This window comes from Seriola lalandi, unplaced genomic scaffold (genome assembly GCF_002814215.2).
Source record: "Seriola lalandi dorsalis isolate HSWRI2012SDOR001 ecotype SW California unplaced genomic scaffold, Sedor1 jcf7180002054861, whole genome shotgun sequence".
In the NCBI taxonomy this organism is placed as follows: domain Eukaryota; kingdom Metazoa; phylum Chordata; class Actinopteri; order Carangiformes; family Carangidae; genus Seriola; species Seriola lalandi.
The window spans coordinates 1486192-1502811 of NW_019525414.1; the positions used below are offsets into that span (position 1 = coordinate 1486192).

General features: G+C 41.0%; 1 protein-coding gene across 1 annotated transcript; it reads left to right on the forward strand.

Moving 5' to 3' along the window:
• Positions 1-952: 952 nt before the first annotated feature.
• efhd2 (EF-hand domain family, member D2) lies at positions 953-12438 on the forward strand. The gene is made up of 4 exons (XM_023427622.2): positions 953-1461; positions 7452-7599; positions 7686-7820; positions 8738-12438. The coding sequence occupies exons 1-4, from the start codon at positions 1175-1177 to the stop codon at positions 8867-8869; spliced, it is 702 nt and encodes a 233-aa protein (XP_023283390.1). The 5' UTR covers positions 953-1174; the 3' UTR covers positions 8870-12438.
• Positions 12439-16620: the final 4182 nt, after the last annotated feature.

Here is a 16620-nt window from a genome sequence, read left to right on the forward strand (position 1 = left end):
ACAAAAAGATCCTTGAGGGACTTTTGGAGGTTCTTCAATTTGAAACTGTGGAGGAACCTCTTAAGGTGCTTTGAGGAACTTTCAAGAAAAGGTTATTAGAAGAACCTGCTCTTACTTGAGGAACCTTTATATAAGTGCTGTGATGATGATAGTAATAATAATAATATTGATATTGAGATATCAAATTTGAGTAGTACAACCATAATGATGGTGGAACATTTATAATATGCTAAAGTAAATAAATAGAAAACTCATAAATATATAACATTGAGTAAATTAATTATTTCAATAATATATGAATCCAACAATTCAATTTAAAAATATGTGAAAGTGTGTACAGCTTTGGTTCAACAGCAAGTGCAATCGCTACTTATCCTTTGTATTTCTTGTTGGTTTCACACTAATTTAGATGTATCAGTGCAGTCATGTTGACGTGACTGCAAAGGTGTGTAATAGTGAGAAACTGGTGAAAAATATATTTTTTTGTGATTTGATTGTATGTGCATGAGTTGTATAATTTGGTGATTTTATTTATACTGGTAAACACGGAATACAAATTCATTTGTGTACGTTTTGTCTTGAATAATTCAATGTTTGCCAGTAAACTTGACACCCTTTATAAACATGTGCTGGGTGAGGATAGTGGAGAAACTATTTGGGGAAGAGAAGCCTCAGTCAGTCTGTAGAAGATGAAAAGAGCTTGAGTTTAGTTCAGGTTCCATCTGATTCTGTCAGTAAAGACAATATGGACAGGAAAAGCACGGTGGGGCGAAATAATCTGGCCAGCATCCAAAATCCCCGCCTGTCCTGAAAGAGGCGCGGTTGACGTACTACACATAGGCGGGGCTGAACACTGCCGCCCGTAACCACGACAACGACCGCACTAGCCGGTCTGCGTCTTTAAAAGGTGGGGTGAGTGCGTGACACGGCCACATAATGCTACGTAGCTAATGAGCCAATACAGAACTTCCTGGAGTAGAGGCATTTATCAAGGCTGGGAGTCTGAGTCTGGAAATCAAAACTGAACGTCAGAGAAGCACGTAGGCTGTATCTGTGATTAATTCACCACTAATACCCGAGCACAGCTTCTACTTAGCGGGGAAACAGCCGGGCGGACGCTGTTAGCCTTCTCCATTCTGACAGTTAGTTAGCTAGATAACGTCTCCTGTTTAAAATGGCCACAGATGAGCTCTCGTCCAAGCTCAGCCGTCGGCTGCAGATCGAAGAAGGAGCCGAGGACCCTGTTGCCGTGGACGCACCCGAAGAACAGAACGGGTCGGAGGAGAAACCCAGTACGGCCAACGCAGACTCGGAGCTGGGTGCCAAGCTTATGCGACGAGGAGAGCTGAACGAGGGGCAGGGTGAGCCCTCCCAGCCCAGCATGAAGGTCTTCAACCCCTACACCGAGTTCAAAGAGTTCTCCAGAAAGCAGATCAAAGACATGGAGAAGATGTTCAAAATGTGAGTGTGACAGTCTAGGTTTGTCTTGGTGGCTCCTGGCAGCTTGGAGGCCACATCTTAGACCTGCCTCCAGGCCAGTGGTTCCCCATTTTAATCTGATATGAGTCAGTTGCTTTTATCAGGGAAGTTTGCTCATATAAGGAAGTTGAGCTGGCATGTTGCTCATGTGGTCACAACTTCACAAAACAGAAATTATAATCTCATATCATTTGTGTAATACCAGATAGCAACAAAGAACCACAAAATAACACAATCTGAATATGAATTTAAGGAAGTAGGAAATATTGTTACAAAATACAAGCTTTACAACAGCATGCAGAGCTCAGGAACTGTTGATGTGATAGTTGTTGTACATTATGAGATGAACAGTTAATAAGAAAAAACACTAATTATAAAGAAAATAATGTTTGCAGCTTTACTATATGTTAAGCCTAATGTACTCACTGATTTCTGTAGCTGGAGTGATTGCAGGGTGGGGACGCAAGTAGGTTACAAGGAAATGAGATAAGCCTTTCTGTGTGTGTAAATTGTTCTCAGTTCAGGACCTGATGTGTGGTTAATAGATCAACTATTGTGGTGAACTGACCTCTTCAGTTTGTTACAGATTCAGTGAATGAATTATTCATTTTGACTGAGAATGAATAATTCATTTTAAATGTAATTACGCACATTAGTCCAACACTGAGGATAGTTTTGTCTTCACAAGATCAGACACAATGAAAGATTGAACATTCAGAAATCAGGAATCGCGAACCTATGTTAAAGTTCAACTTAGTCTGGCTCTCTGGTTATCTGGTTTCGATGATCCTAACATTGGCCGTCCTTGTTTACTCTGGGTTTACCTGTCCACTACCAGCATGTTCATGAGAAAGAGATGAAGTGGTTAATAACAACCAACATCATCAGAACCATGAATGACTTATTGAATAAGACGGTGAATATGAAACAGTGATACCTGTGCGAAAATTAATTTATAGCAACAGCTCAAAAATTGATATTCAGTGTGGAAACTAGAAAAAAATCTGTATTACTATTATTGTTATTATTATTATTATTATCTGTATTATAATACACAATTGTTGCACGTTTTTAGTTCAAAGTATTTTTCTCTGATGATGAACAAACTTAATGAATATGTGTTCCAGCTGAAAGTAACAACAGACTGTTTCTGTTGCCAGTGCATAGAGGTGAGAAGTAGTTAACGATGAGGTCCATCTCACTGGCATTTATAATTATGGGAAACATTTAATGCACCAGGTTTATTTTTCTCATCAAAGTCATAAGAGGTTTAGTTTTTATTTCCAATTGTCATAACAGAGTCTCCTCATGTTATTCTGAGCTGCAGTGATGACGAAGAGAGTAAAAACATCAGCACAGTATATTAAAGAAACTTTGTGTACTTAATATAGAGCTATAATAGTTATTATGTTGTTATTTAGTGCTATAGACACTCTTGTCCCTGTCGGGATGCTGTAGGAATGATGACTCCATGTTTCCAGCGATCTGATTGGTCAGTAGTCAGGCTGTTGGAAGGTTTCATTTGGGTCCTCTGAAGTGAACCTGCAGTGGGGTGAGACAACATACAAAATATCGTTAGCAACAAGTTACATGACAGTGTTTCACTCACACTTGTACACTGATAAGTGTGAACTTAACTGCATTCACCTCTGTGGTTACTGTTGAAGGCATCGCTGGTTACACATATCTCTTGGTCTAATCGGAAATGAGTGTTGTTGAGGCAGCTTGACTGCACAGTGAGTCACATTCAGCAGCTGAGCTGGAGCTGAGTGGCAGGAATTCAGGGTCAGCCAGCGTTGAACACGATGCCTGGTAGCAGCAGCAGGCGGTGTGGGTGGTAGGTGTGGTGAAATGACCACTTCCTCTCACTTCTACTGTTCTCTGACTTGTGCAGGGAATTTAGTCTGAACCTGTGAAATCCTGAGAAGCACAGACAGTGGAAGTTATTGTTACTAGCAACTACTGCTCATCTAGTAATACATCTTGGTCTAACAAAGAGTCTTCTGTTGAGGCGTGTCTTTCTAGCTGAAGAGCTCCAGTTTTCAGTCAGGTTGACTCTGAGGTTTTGTTTTTGCATGACCATAAATTTAGGGTGTTTTTGTGTGATGCTCTGCCCAGATTCTTCAGCTTCCTATCATGTCCAGGCCTGTCCAGGTATTTTAACTGCACTACTTTCTGCACATACTTTCTGTACAGCCATCTTCAAAGGATTCCAATCAGACCTGTATGATTTCAGCACTTACACTCATTACAATTCACATTTTTCTTTTTAGTGTGATGGGGAGGAAGTGTGTCCCCATTCAAACTAATCAATAAATGATTAGACCGCCTGTGTTAGAGTTTAATACCCTATTAATCCTGCCCAGTCACAAAACTACAGTATAATTGGAGCCAATAGAGTGCTGTAGGGATGAAGTATAACCCAGATGTTAGCATCACTCTGGTTCTTTCCGCAAAAAGCCAGTAGGATTGTTACACTGGTTTTTGAATTCAGAAAAACTCTGTGACAAACAATAGTTTATGATCCTGACAGGTTTAGTCCAGCAGGATCATCTTCATCATTGAACACCACTTTATGATGTTTGAAGCCTAAATACAATCAGCAGTAAGTAAAAAGCTAATGCTAGGCTATAAACCAACTACACCACGGTCACATGACGTCACCAGCGCTAAACTTCAGCTTGTAGTTTGATTTAGCTCTGACCTCTTCTATAAAAGCCTTTGTTCTGACAGAGTTAGTGACAGTTTGTAGAAACACAATGAGAATGTAAAGGTGGACTGGTGAGTAGATCAGTTTTCATGTTCAACGTGCCGATGTTTAACGTCCCCGACAACCTCTGTAGTGTCATTTAGACACTTGTTAGCAACCGGGACGTAAAAGCTTCAAAAAATCAGGACCGGAGTATTTACTGACTGATTTTACGTTGGAGATTAAAACATGAAAATGTCTTGAGCTTATGTTAACATGCTAAAATGCTATCTCATTTCCTGGTTTTAGGGCTCATTCCTGTGGCACTCTGATTGATATACTCTATATATTTGATTGGCAGCTGACCCAGCAAGGGCACCAAGCCATAATGTAAATAATCTAGTGTGTGGGTAAATGTTAATTATAGTCTCAGATTAAATTAAAATAATCATCTTTATGCACCGGACCAATCAGCACACACAGTGGTAGTAATTGTCGTACTGATGGATTTGGGTTGGCACAAAAATTGGGTGATGCTTGGGTTTGGCTGATAAAAAATGTGAAGGAGAACACTGAACATCCTCCTTCATGTGAAATAAAGCCCTCTTTATTTTTCTCAGAAGTCTCTTTGGAAAATGAACATCTTAAAATAGACTTGGAACTGTGCCAACCAGTGAGACCAAGTTCGAAAACTTAGATTTAAAAGTTCCTCAACTCGGAGACCGGAGAAGGTCAACAATTGAAGAACTCATACTCGCATGTATCTGGTCTGTGGGAGCAGGTCAGATAACATACTATGTAAATAAAGTCCCACTATTGACTATGGAGTGAGTATACAGGAAGTAATTAACTTGTCTGCCTGCCAGAGAGGAAATGCACCCTGATGAGCACACACTTCCTGTAGCTGAGCGTAGAACTGACTACAGCATTAGCCCTGCGCTGTGCAGCACCTGTCCGTCTGTTGATCCCTCTGTTGAGGAAAGAGATATTTAGAAGCCCTTTCATACACAGCGAGTCCAGAGCGTCTCTTCATATTATAGAACCTCAAACGGAACCAGACTCATGGTGAATGGTTCCATGGGCTGGTGGTGTAATAATATCCCAATATTAATAACAAAAGACAAAAATATGACAACTAATAGGACTAATAATAACATAATTGTTTAATGATAATAAGTGTAGCAGCAGTTGGTGGGGTGGGATCATGGGGTGGTGGTGGTCTGCAGTCACAGATCCAGACTTTACAGATTGCAAATTACAGCCTGTAGCTGCTAGGGCTGTGTATCGGCTAGAATCTAATACATAATTCAGTATTTTGTGATGTGTTCCCATATTGTAAGCAAGAGTGAACTTCTTTATGCAGTCAGAGCAGATTGCATTTGCATTTATCATGTCTCTGTAACATCCCGCGTCACAGCACTGCTCTACGTTGTTTCCCAAACCAAGCAGGACATGGTCTCAGAGGTGCTCTCACAGTCTTCTGGTTTGTAGCAGCAGCAATGCAGTTCTTGTTAAGTCTCCTTTGATCACTGTGATCCTTACACACTGATACGATGCTGCTGGACTCTAGAGTGAGAGAAAACATTTGTTTGAAATGAATGAAAGCTTCGGCAGAGAGATCAGATACTGTTCAGCTAAAATGGTCACAGCCTGAGAAACAAACTCCAGGCCTGTCCTCCGTAAACACACCACCCCAGCAGAGACCTTTGGAAAGTACCCATGAAGGGAGGGGCCTGGGAGCCTCTGTGTGCAGTGCATTCTGGGTTTTGTATGATTTTCTACTTTAGATATACAACCTTCCTCTCAGTTCCCTCCGGCTATAAGATCATTTAGTTTGTGAAAAATTCAAATTCTATAATAATATTATTCATCAGCAACAGGATCATCCACAGAACACACTTTCATTTTTCTCACAGAATCTATTAGCACTGTTTGACATTTAAAGTTGGGTTTATATATGACACAAGAAGATTTCAGCTGTTGATAGCATCACAACAGACAGTGGAAACAGTGGTGCTGACACTGTTCGATATTCTCTCACATTCACTTGAGCATGAGGTAACATCTGCTGATGGAGAACCCAGGTCCCTGCTGTACCTGCTCATACAAAGCCATAAACCCAGGCTTGGTCACCGTGCTGAGAGGCATCGTATCTTTCTCTATGAACTGCTATTCCCTGAGTAATTTCCCTGTGCCGTTTTGAATCACGTTCATATGGAGTTATGCTTTCAAACACTTCAGTCAGTGATCCTTGTCGGGTGGTATTTGGCTTACCGGACACACTGGTGGTCGGCATTGTAGCTGTGCAACTATGATACATGGCTTTGTGCTGATACAGGCTAGTAGTGTTGCCTTGTGACGTAGCAACATTAGCAAGGCAGGTTGTGCACAATACCTGACACTGTGCAGCATCTTCCTTTGTTAAAGCCAAAACACTTCCACACAGCCGACGTACTGCTCCTCTTAGACACTAAAGTTTCCTCAGTGCCAGGTTGTGTCTAGCTATAGGCCATTATACAACAGGTCAAAGTGTAGCGCGCCAAGCTGTTGCTCCCTTTTTAGCCAACTGCTCTACCCTCGCTTGCATGTTACGTGACCGGAGTGTAATTACAGCCTTTGTGGTTAGAAAATCACGTTTTATCATATTATCGTAAATGTGATCATTCAGCCCTATCTCAACCTTCTTTCCAACTCATCACATCACTTGTTTTTTTTGGCTCACTCCAGTGTTTGTTGTGGTTTCTTGATTTTTCTTTCTCTGATCTTGTTCCATCTTTTTATTTATTTCCTGCACTGGTTATTTCTTGTTGTTGTCTAACATCTGGCTCCAGCTGGCCTCCTTTCCACAAATCCTTGTGGATGTGATGTGACTCGATCCATCTCAGTCCAGACCTGAGTGCACCTGGAGCCTGCATTCAGTGTCACCTCCTGAGTAGAGCCCTGATTTAGGTCCAGGGACTTGTCCCACAGTGAGCAGCAGAACCAGAGAACAGATGCATCTTGGGTTGTTTAAGTTCCTGCAGTGGAGTGAACTGTTTTTATTCAGTATAAACATTTCCAGAGTAGCAGATAACTGTTAGTACAAACAGATGTTGTATTTGAATCTTTAAGTATTTTTCCAGAGCTATGAGTATCACAAACTAAATGCCATTCACTGTCATTATATTGTCTGTTAACCCTCAACCTCTAAACCTGGATAAGTAAAACCCACTACCTGCATAGCTACACTTGGTCTTTCAGCTCTGTAACAAAGCAGTTTTCTCCCTTTCTCCATACTGTTCAGGTATGATGCTGGGAAAGACAACTACATCGACCTTATGGAGCTGAAGCTGATGATGGAGAAGCTCGGTGCTCCACAGACACACCTCGGCCTGAAGAACATGATCAAGGAGGTCGACGAGGACCTCGACAACAAACTCAGCTTCAGAGAGGTGAGAGGAGAGAGCCAGATCAGAATCAGTGATGTGATGTTCCTTCTATCTACATCATGTCTCAGTGTTCTCCCTGTCCTCTTCAGTTCCTGCTGATCTTCAGGAAGGCAGCAGCAGGAGAGCTGGCGGAGGACAGCGGTCTCAGTGTCCTCGCTCGCCTCTCTGAAATCGACGTCTCCACAGAGGGGGTCAAAGGAGCCAAGACCTTCTTTGAAGCCAAAGTAGGTTTACTCTCAACTTCTAAAACAAACAGACAATGTGTCATCAGTGAGTCAGACCTGGTGGTCCAGGAACCACCTCATCAAACACGAGCTTCATCAGGTTACTCAGATCATCTGCACAACATTTAGTGTCTCTGGTATATGTTTGATTAGAGATTTGTAGCTACAACTGCAGGTACATTTGATACAACAGGTTGTGTGATTCAGTAAAGTGACCAGTGATGTGACTGTCCCACTGTAATTTAATACTTAATTAAAAGCTAATTTAAAGCTAATTACATCTAGCTTTCAAAGCATAGCACGGTATGTATGTTACCTCCTGGTGATCTGACCAGAGTCACTGACATAAAAATATTTTCTTCTTTCAAGCTCCCATGTTGTACAAAGTGAGATTTGTCTTTTCCGATGTTTTTTGTTTATAAAAAGTCCAACAGTCAGACCAACAGTCATGTCGCAGTCAAAGTCACTGAGATCATCACTTAGTTATCGCTTTCTGTCTTATTTTTTCAAATACATTGTAGCAGTGAATCCTCACGGTCAAGTGTCATGCCAGCTCATTGTCCTCTAGGTGTTAGTGACGCACTCTGTGCCCCCCACTGTCACAGTTACAGCTCATATCCACTCCCCTCTCAGATGTTGTTCCTTCAAAGGTTCTTTTAAATGCGTGCACTTTTCACACGTGTTTTCAAGCTCCACATTTCATCTGCAGTAACTGCAGCGTCATCTTCTGAAGTTGATTTAAATTCGGATATGACTGTTGCATTGTTGGCCGACTTGTAGTCTTTGATATTCAGTGCAACACACAATGTTGTTGCTAATCACAAGATACAGGTTCCTCCCAAGCCCAAGTGATTTGCCTTTACAGGCAACAGTTGTGATTCTCTGTCGGCTGACCACTGTGTGCTTCCTGTGGACAGGTCCAGGCCATCAGCGAGTCCAGTCGGTTTGAGGCAGAGATCCGCCAGGAGCAGGAGGTCAAGAAGAAGCAGGCCGAGGAGCAGAAACAGAGACGAGCTGCTTTCAAAGAACTGCAGTCGGCCTTCAAGTGACCCCCCCCCCCCTCACCTCAGGACCTTTCACTCTCTGTGCTGTACTAATGCTGTTATTTTGTTAATGCTCTGTGTATGACAGTGGTAGACCTGAGTCAGCCACAGGCCAGAAGTCCCACACATGCTGATCACTAGTCTTTGATACAGTGAACTAGATACACACTGAAAAATCCTCACTGTCCATGCTTATGCAGATAATCGATTAGGAATCAAAGATCATCAGTACATTTAGCTCAGTAACACCCTCAAACATCAAAATACAAGTGAAATAAAGGTTTAGTGTAACCACAGTCTGTACTGAGCTAAATGAACAGAAGACTCTTATAGTCTGACATTAGTCACTGTGTCTGCAACAGCAAAGAACCATTTTTACCCAGATCTAAACTCTTTGGCCCCTGTGCTGGCACAGCGGGGCGCTGATAAAATTCATCATTTTATCATTATGGCCTCATGGGATCATAAACAGCTGCACATTCAGTCTTCTTGATTAGTATTTGATTATCATACCTGTACCTAAAACCACACACACACACACACACCGACACAGCCAGCTGTTGACTACCTGCTGTGTCTGGAGTCCAGTTCCCAGTATTTACGTAGACAGGTGATGAATGCACTTATTGCACTGTCCTGGCTACAGTGTTGACCTATATTTGATTGACTTCATTCATTCCAGAACTCATATTAAATCCACAGTAAGACTTTGCAGTCATTCGATTCATCTATCTATAGTGTTACATGTTGAACAAAGAGCTGAGCTCCACAGTGTCACTGTCCGCTCTGTTTTTTTGTGGGTGTAGATTATGGTGGTTGTGGTTGGGGGTGGTAGTTGGTGGTGGTTTGTGGGACCTCAGATGAACAGACAGCTTTAGAATAAGGTTATTTTAGGAACATGGGTCTGTCTTGTCTAGTTCTGGTTATTATTCCCATCATGCATCATCTTATTCGCCAACCTCACTGCTGTAATGTGTGGATGTAGCGACTGTTCTCCAACCACAGGAACCACCACACACTTTGAAACTTTCACAATCAGTTGAAAGTGAAGTGTCTCCGTGGTCCACGAGCTACTTCCTGCTTCATCTGGATTCACTTTAGTTTTCATTTTCTGATCAGCGGTTTGGTCCGTGAGTAACATGCTTCTGTACCCGATGGAAACGACAGCCAAACTGTGCAGATCATGTTCTCGTTTTGTCACCTGATGATGAACCTGGAGGTTCAGAACATCACCTGTGCCATTCCAGCAGTTAGACCAGTGCCACTCAGCTTCACAGCTTCCACTGCTTAATGTTTCCCACTGTTCTCTCACTGTCAAGTTGTGACTAATGTGAAATCCTTCTTCCTGAATTGAAACCAGCCTTGAATGCTAATCCACTCGTTTCCTGTGGCCCTCACCAGTTGTGAGATCAGCTGGTGGGATCTGTGTATTTTCTGTAATCAGGTAAATCTTTTTAGCCAAAAGATTTGCACATTTTGCACTTACTTGGTCATTTGATGTAAGTGTGTTGATCAGTAGATAGTAGATTAAACTTTGGCATTGTTAAATTTAATTCAACATTGTCTTCGAGACTAGGTGTTAATCCTGAAGATTGTTTAATCGACAGTAGCACAATTACTGTTACACCAGAGATTAGACAGATAATGGAACATCGTTGATTTGAAAGATAATCAGCACATGATGTTACATGTAACATGAATTCATCTTTCCATGTGGGACCTTTAACCTCTTGGTCATCTGTTGGTGTGTCTGTTAAAAATCAGTTCAAACAAATGAAGAACAACCACATGGCTCCATGAATCCCTCACTGAGTGAGGAAGACTTTGTGTTAATAACCTCACCTCTCTCTGCAGTCGCGCCCTCTCTGGTGCCAAGTCACATTTTTCTTCACTTTACTTCTGGTTTACTCTCAGTGTGGCTTACTGGTTTCCTCCATGTTAAGAAAAGGGAAGAACAAATGGCGTCACGTCCTGCAGTAGATCAGAGTGGCTGCTCTGTGAGCGTAGTTATGTAATGGAGTAATGGACCAATACAAATACACAGACCTGTATAAACTGTATGTGTGGGACTGATAACTAAATACGACTGTGTATTGTTGTATTGTATTATTGTGTGTGCTAATGTGTTGTAATGAAACACTGTCATACAGCCACATGACCTGACCCTGCATTTGTTTGAAATGACTCATAGCACAGATGTTGTGTGTTGACAGGTGTTTCTTCAGAGAGACAAAGATTAGATTCAATCTTCAGGATTCTCACTCAGTCTATTAAATCTAAATCTGGGGACTTTAGTTTTTGTATTGTGGCACAGAACAATTTCAATTATTTTATAGAAGATTTTTCTATCTTAACACTTTGCTGTTGAGCCACTTTGTAAATGTGTGAGGGAGGAACTTTTGGATACTGTATAAAATAATATGCAAGCTCCCTCAGTGTAGTTACTGACACGGCACTGTCTGTTGATGCCAGGACTCTCCGCACCGTGACTGAAACCTTCTTCATGAGGAACCGAACAAATATTTCATCACAGTATGAAACGCTGTCTCTGAAGCTTCTTCCCAGCTCATTGTTGATGACTCAACACTGGTCAGTCTGGTTTCTGCAGCTTCATCAGTGAGCTGGGAGGACGTTTCGGAGGTTTCAGGGTCTTAGCTTGTTGCTTTGTCGTGTAAAGTGGAGGATGATTTTGTCAGATCATCCTGTTTTTCCTGTTATGTATCATTTATACAGTAAGGCTCATAGTTCAACAGAGGCCTGTCCCAGTCATTTACTGTTGTAACTCAACACTGTCAGCTGTCACAGTCGGATCATTATGTTGGTTTGTTGGTGCGGATTCTCAGCGCCAGTATTCAAGAGAAACACAGTTACTGTTCTTTAGTTCTTGATGAGCAAACCCTTCATCATCATGCCTCCTCTGTGGTTCTCCAGCAAACTTATACCAGCACTGTGTTATACTGGAGGTGTAACAGGAAACTAAAGTATTATTTATTTTAGACGTCATCCCATTAAACCTCATTGATGGAGAACAGTGACTTCAGTGAACACACAGTGGAGTCCATGTGTCCTTCTACTGAATCCTCTTCATGTCCTTATTGTTAAAGTGCCAAATGTTTCGACTACTGTCATTATGTCCAGTTCAGTGGAGCTGTTCACTCCACAGCAACACGAATGTGAATGGAGATGATATTGATGATGAGATGCAGTTATTCAGAGAGCTGTTGGCCGATGTCGGTGTTGTTGTTGTTGTACATGGATCTAACTTTGCCTCTGACAGACATATTTCCTCTTGTTGTTGCTGTGCCCTCCTCGCTCACTGCTGATGTTCACAAACTCAACTGTGAACTGTGTTGAATGTGAAAACTTCTCTGTGAGCCTGGAGGGAGTGTGTGGTCTCTGCTCTGTACAACATGATCAAGGAGGGTTTAACTAACATGTTTTCCTTCTATGTTTTCATTTCATTTTCTATTTTTGTTAGTGTCGGCAGTTGTATTGTCTTGTATGCTGATAACAAATGAGGAAACTCTAATACATCTTCATTTTGATTTTCAATAAAACATCCTTTTGTCGCAGTAGATTGTAGTGTGTTGTCACTGTCTAATTGTTCACAATGTCAAGAAGAAACAAGACCAGGTCTAAACCTAGTACATGTCTGGACCACTTATGGTCAAATCCTAAATGTACACACTATAATTGAATCATAATTGGTCAGGTTTGTAGGCTTCATGTCAGCTCAACCTAGTAACTTCATTCAAAAAACTTCTTAGTAGGACGAACTCCAAAACTCTGTTTAATTTTCAAAATTAGAATTTTTATCAAAGAAAGGGAGGAAGCTAACAGGCTAACAGCAGCAGCATTTGTTTCTCATTGGTAACAACAGTGTTGGAAGTTACTTTGAAAGCAGTTTCGCGAGCTACCAATTACTTTACACTGGGAGAAGTTGAGCTACAGCAGAGCTACTGTAGGGAAAACGTATTTAAGTGAAGCTACTTAGAAAAAGTCATTTAAACTACTTTGTAAGACATTGATGAAATTGACAATGTACATGTGATACAACATTTTAACAACAAAACATGCCACTCAGTTGAGTTTATTGCAGAAAGTGCCAACATTATAACATCAACCAACAAAATAAAATGCCCCAATATTCAAGGGAAAGTGCTGGAACGTCAGCTTTGGTATGACCGTGGTGATTCTTCCTCATGCTGGTTCAGGGGGTTTATCTACGATGATGTCCCTGCTGTTCCAGCACTGAGCTACATGGGCTGGTCAAAGGGGGTTCAATTACAGTAGAGAAGTAATGGGAAAACAAACAAACAAACAAACATTCTCTTTCTTTTATGGCCCAGAATTTATAGTTTCAACTGTTAACCACATAAAAATGGGGAAAAACCTATTTAACTACTTGAATCATTATAATATAGAAAAACATTTTCTCATCCATGGCCCCAATAGTCCTTCATACTATGAACATGTGAATGTAGTTGAACTACATGCAAGCTACTGCAAAATGTAGTTAAACTACTAGTTTACTTACATGTAGTTCACAGTATCAGCCTGGTCTGCTCTTTGTATTATTCACCTTCAGGTATAAAACAGGGATATAAAAAAAAACAATGTGTCCTGAACAGAGCCTCCTCCTCCGCCTGACACTCATCCATCAGCTGCACGTCACAGTTCAATCACTGAATGGCCAATTTGCCAATTTGCAACCGGAAGCTTCCGGTTGCAAATTGGCAAATTGGCCATTTAGTCTGATTGATAATAAACCCACCCATGGGTTTATTATAGGACATACAGTAGATACCAGATTCAAAGAAGAGGTCCGCTCACTTGAACAGTGGCGTGAGTTCTCCACTAGGTGGAGCTGCTGCTCACCTCAATGAGCCCTGTGTCTCTGCTGCCTTCAGGGTTAAATGTTGTCTAATAATGACAATAATAATAACTGTTATTGTTATTATTGTTGTTTATCATAATAATGCTTCCGTGTTAAACAGCATTTAGTTGGTTGGATGTAGACTCCATAGGCGTGGAGGCATAAAGAAGGAAAAGGGATGAAGAAAGGAAACTGTTGTGTAAGCAGTGAAGAAGTGTAAAGGTGTGTCATGTTGTGTAAGTGAGTTGAAGTACACGGAGACTGAGCTGCATTGCTTCATACACACCCTAAGCCAAACTGCACTGATTATGAATGGCCTGAAATTTGCATGAAACCTATAAATATGAAGGTTGTGAAAAGCTGAATTAATGTGTAAGAATTCTTTCATTTACGACCTGTTTAAAGTTTGACGTATTTAAGGGAAAGTAAAGATGTGTAGAAAGAGACTAAATGACACTGGGTGTGAAAGTTTCTCTCACAGTCACTAAACTACGGTGTTTCAGGAACAGCTGGAGCCAAACCACAATGATGAATGGATGACTGGTGCTCTGATGCTGCTACCAGGTTGCTTGTACGTTTGTGTGAGTGTGTGTCTTTGTGTGTCTTTGTGTATCTCTTTGTATCTGTGTATGTGTATGTGCATTGCTTTTGCAGCAATCCCACCAATGATCCTGAAGTGGAAGTGATATCTCTCCTGACATCTGATCTCAGAACAGCTTCTGTCCCATAAAGGACCTGATGCCTGTTTGATTCAGCGTGTAATGTACTGCCCTCTTGTGGTGGCATCAGGGTATTGTCTCTGAGCCATTCTGACATCATTGATGATGTTAGGTGGGAGGTTCAGGATGCAAAGTGAACGATCATCATGGGCACAGGGTCAGGATGCATGGACAGAACAAAGGTCACGAAACATCAATCCTCTTACAAAGGTTTATTCTCAAATCTAAAGTATTTTTAAACATGAAGGACAAAACACACCTGGGCTGCTGCCCCTATGCAGAATGTGAAAAAGAATGAAAAGTTGTAGCCTGTTATAATTTAATTTCCCTTTAAATGTGTTAACTTAAGCGTACTTCTTGTGTACATATTATATTTGTATTCAAAATATATATATTTCAAAAGAAAATAGAAGGTGGCATCTTACCCCAGTTTACCCTAAATGCATGTGCAGATGTGTGTGGAAACTAAACTTGTGCTTTAAGCATTAAGAGGCAGCTGTAACAAGTTAATGAGGGAATTACACTGATCCACCATGTGTGAGATCTGCTGTAAGGCTAAGAAGAGCGAGAGAGAGAGAGAGAGAGAGAGAGAGAGACAGAGACCACAGCAAATGTGGTATGAACGAGTTCATTTAAATAGTGGTAGGGACATGTCCCTATTGTCTATTTGCAAACCTACGTCCTTGCTACAAACAGTAGTGATCAACTGCATTTCAGAGGAAACTGTGATGGAGCTCAGTATTCATCAGGCGGCTAATTTAGTGAGAACATGGACTGTGCGTGACAGCTGACCTGTTAGACGTGTTGTAGAGCACAGGACATTCATTTACATCAGAATGTTTGTTTCAGGCATTCAAATTGTCAAAATACAAATAAACAAACTACAGAATTCTGTTAATGAAGTGTGTGTTTAGATTATAGACCATCAGCATTCAGATACTTACTATTTATATACAAGTTTCTTTCTCATCTATCATGAGTCTGTCTCCAAACTAAACAATCAGCTCATTTTCAGACATGTGAGGCTACATCTCATTAAATCATCTCAGAAATAAAAATGGCCGTCCACCATGAGTCTGGTTCTGTTCTATGTGAAAAGTGTCCTGTCCATCAACATCAATACAGCATTATCACCAACAAAAAAACACAGGAAAGAACTGAGTTATCAATAATAAAATATGCAGATAGAAATAAGTGCAGACATATACTTATTTATTTGTAAACTAAATTACATGAGGTGAACTGGTTGTGCATAAATAATACATTTGATAATAGTAAATGAGACTATGTGGTAATGCACGCAGCAGCACACAGTGTGTTTGCAGAGTTGACCGATGACATCATAAAAGTTGTATAAGACATAGAAAACAGGTAAAAGCTCGGTTGTTAGCGTAGCATTGTTGTGTCTTCCACAGGGAGACAGTGAGTGGGTGCCACACTGAAGGCTCTCAGGTAACACTACTCTGTAGTATCAGTGTGTGTCGGCTCCACGCGATGGCTAAAGTTCTCTGACAACAGCCTCTCATGAAGGACCAGGGCGACACAGGTAGGACTGAACTGTCATTATTCTCCTGTAGATTCTGCTGTGTTATTTGACGTGTAGTGGAGTGACCTCTTTACATTTCCACAGGCTCTGTAAACACACGATCACACAGTGATCAGGATATTATTGGAGCATGCAGCATATGCATTTTTTGAGTTTGTCATTTTTGTAAATATTGTAATTCTTTCCCCACATCAGTGATTAATATTATGAAAAACAATATGAGAGCAACTGCAGGGCCGTTTGGAAATTCATACAATTACTAGTGTGTGTAGGCGACACAACTGTGTTTTTCTTTTTAATAGTTTAATACTTGTTATGCAGCCGGTCTTTCATCAGTTTCTACATTTTCTAGATGTGTAACCTGACCCCAGGTCTTTTCTCCGTCCTCTCTCCTCTGTTCTTGTTCATTGAGCTCGATGGTCATTTTGACACGGAGTTTCTGTCACAGTGTGTTTATCTGCTCTGTGAACAGTCATGTACATGTGCACCTGCTCACTGACATGACAAATATACATTTTACAGAGACTGTCCTCATATAAAAAAGGTCTCTGTGCAGCAGGTTATTATGACCCATAGTTAGGTTTTGTTGCTAGGCGATATCTAGTGGTCATAGTAA

Coding starts and splice junctions, on each gene's coding strand:
- efhd2 (XM_023427622.2), top strand. CDS start 1,175: ATGGCCACAGATGAGCTCTCGTCCAAGCTCAGCCGTCGGCTGCAGATC. Junction 1,462..7,451: donor ATGGAGAAGATGTTCAAAAT/GTGAGTGTGACA, acceptor CATACTGTTCAG/GTATGATGCTGGGAAAGACA. Junction 7,821..8,737: donor AGACCTTCTTTGAAGCCAAA/GTAGGTTTACTC, acceptor TCCTGTGGACAG/GTCCAGGCCATCAGCGAGTC.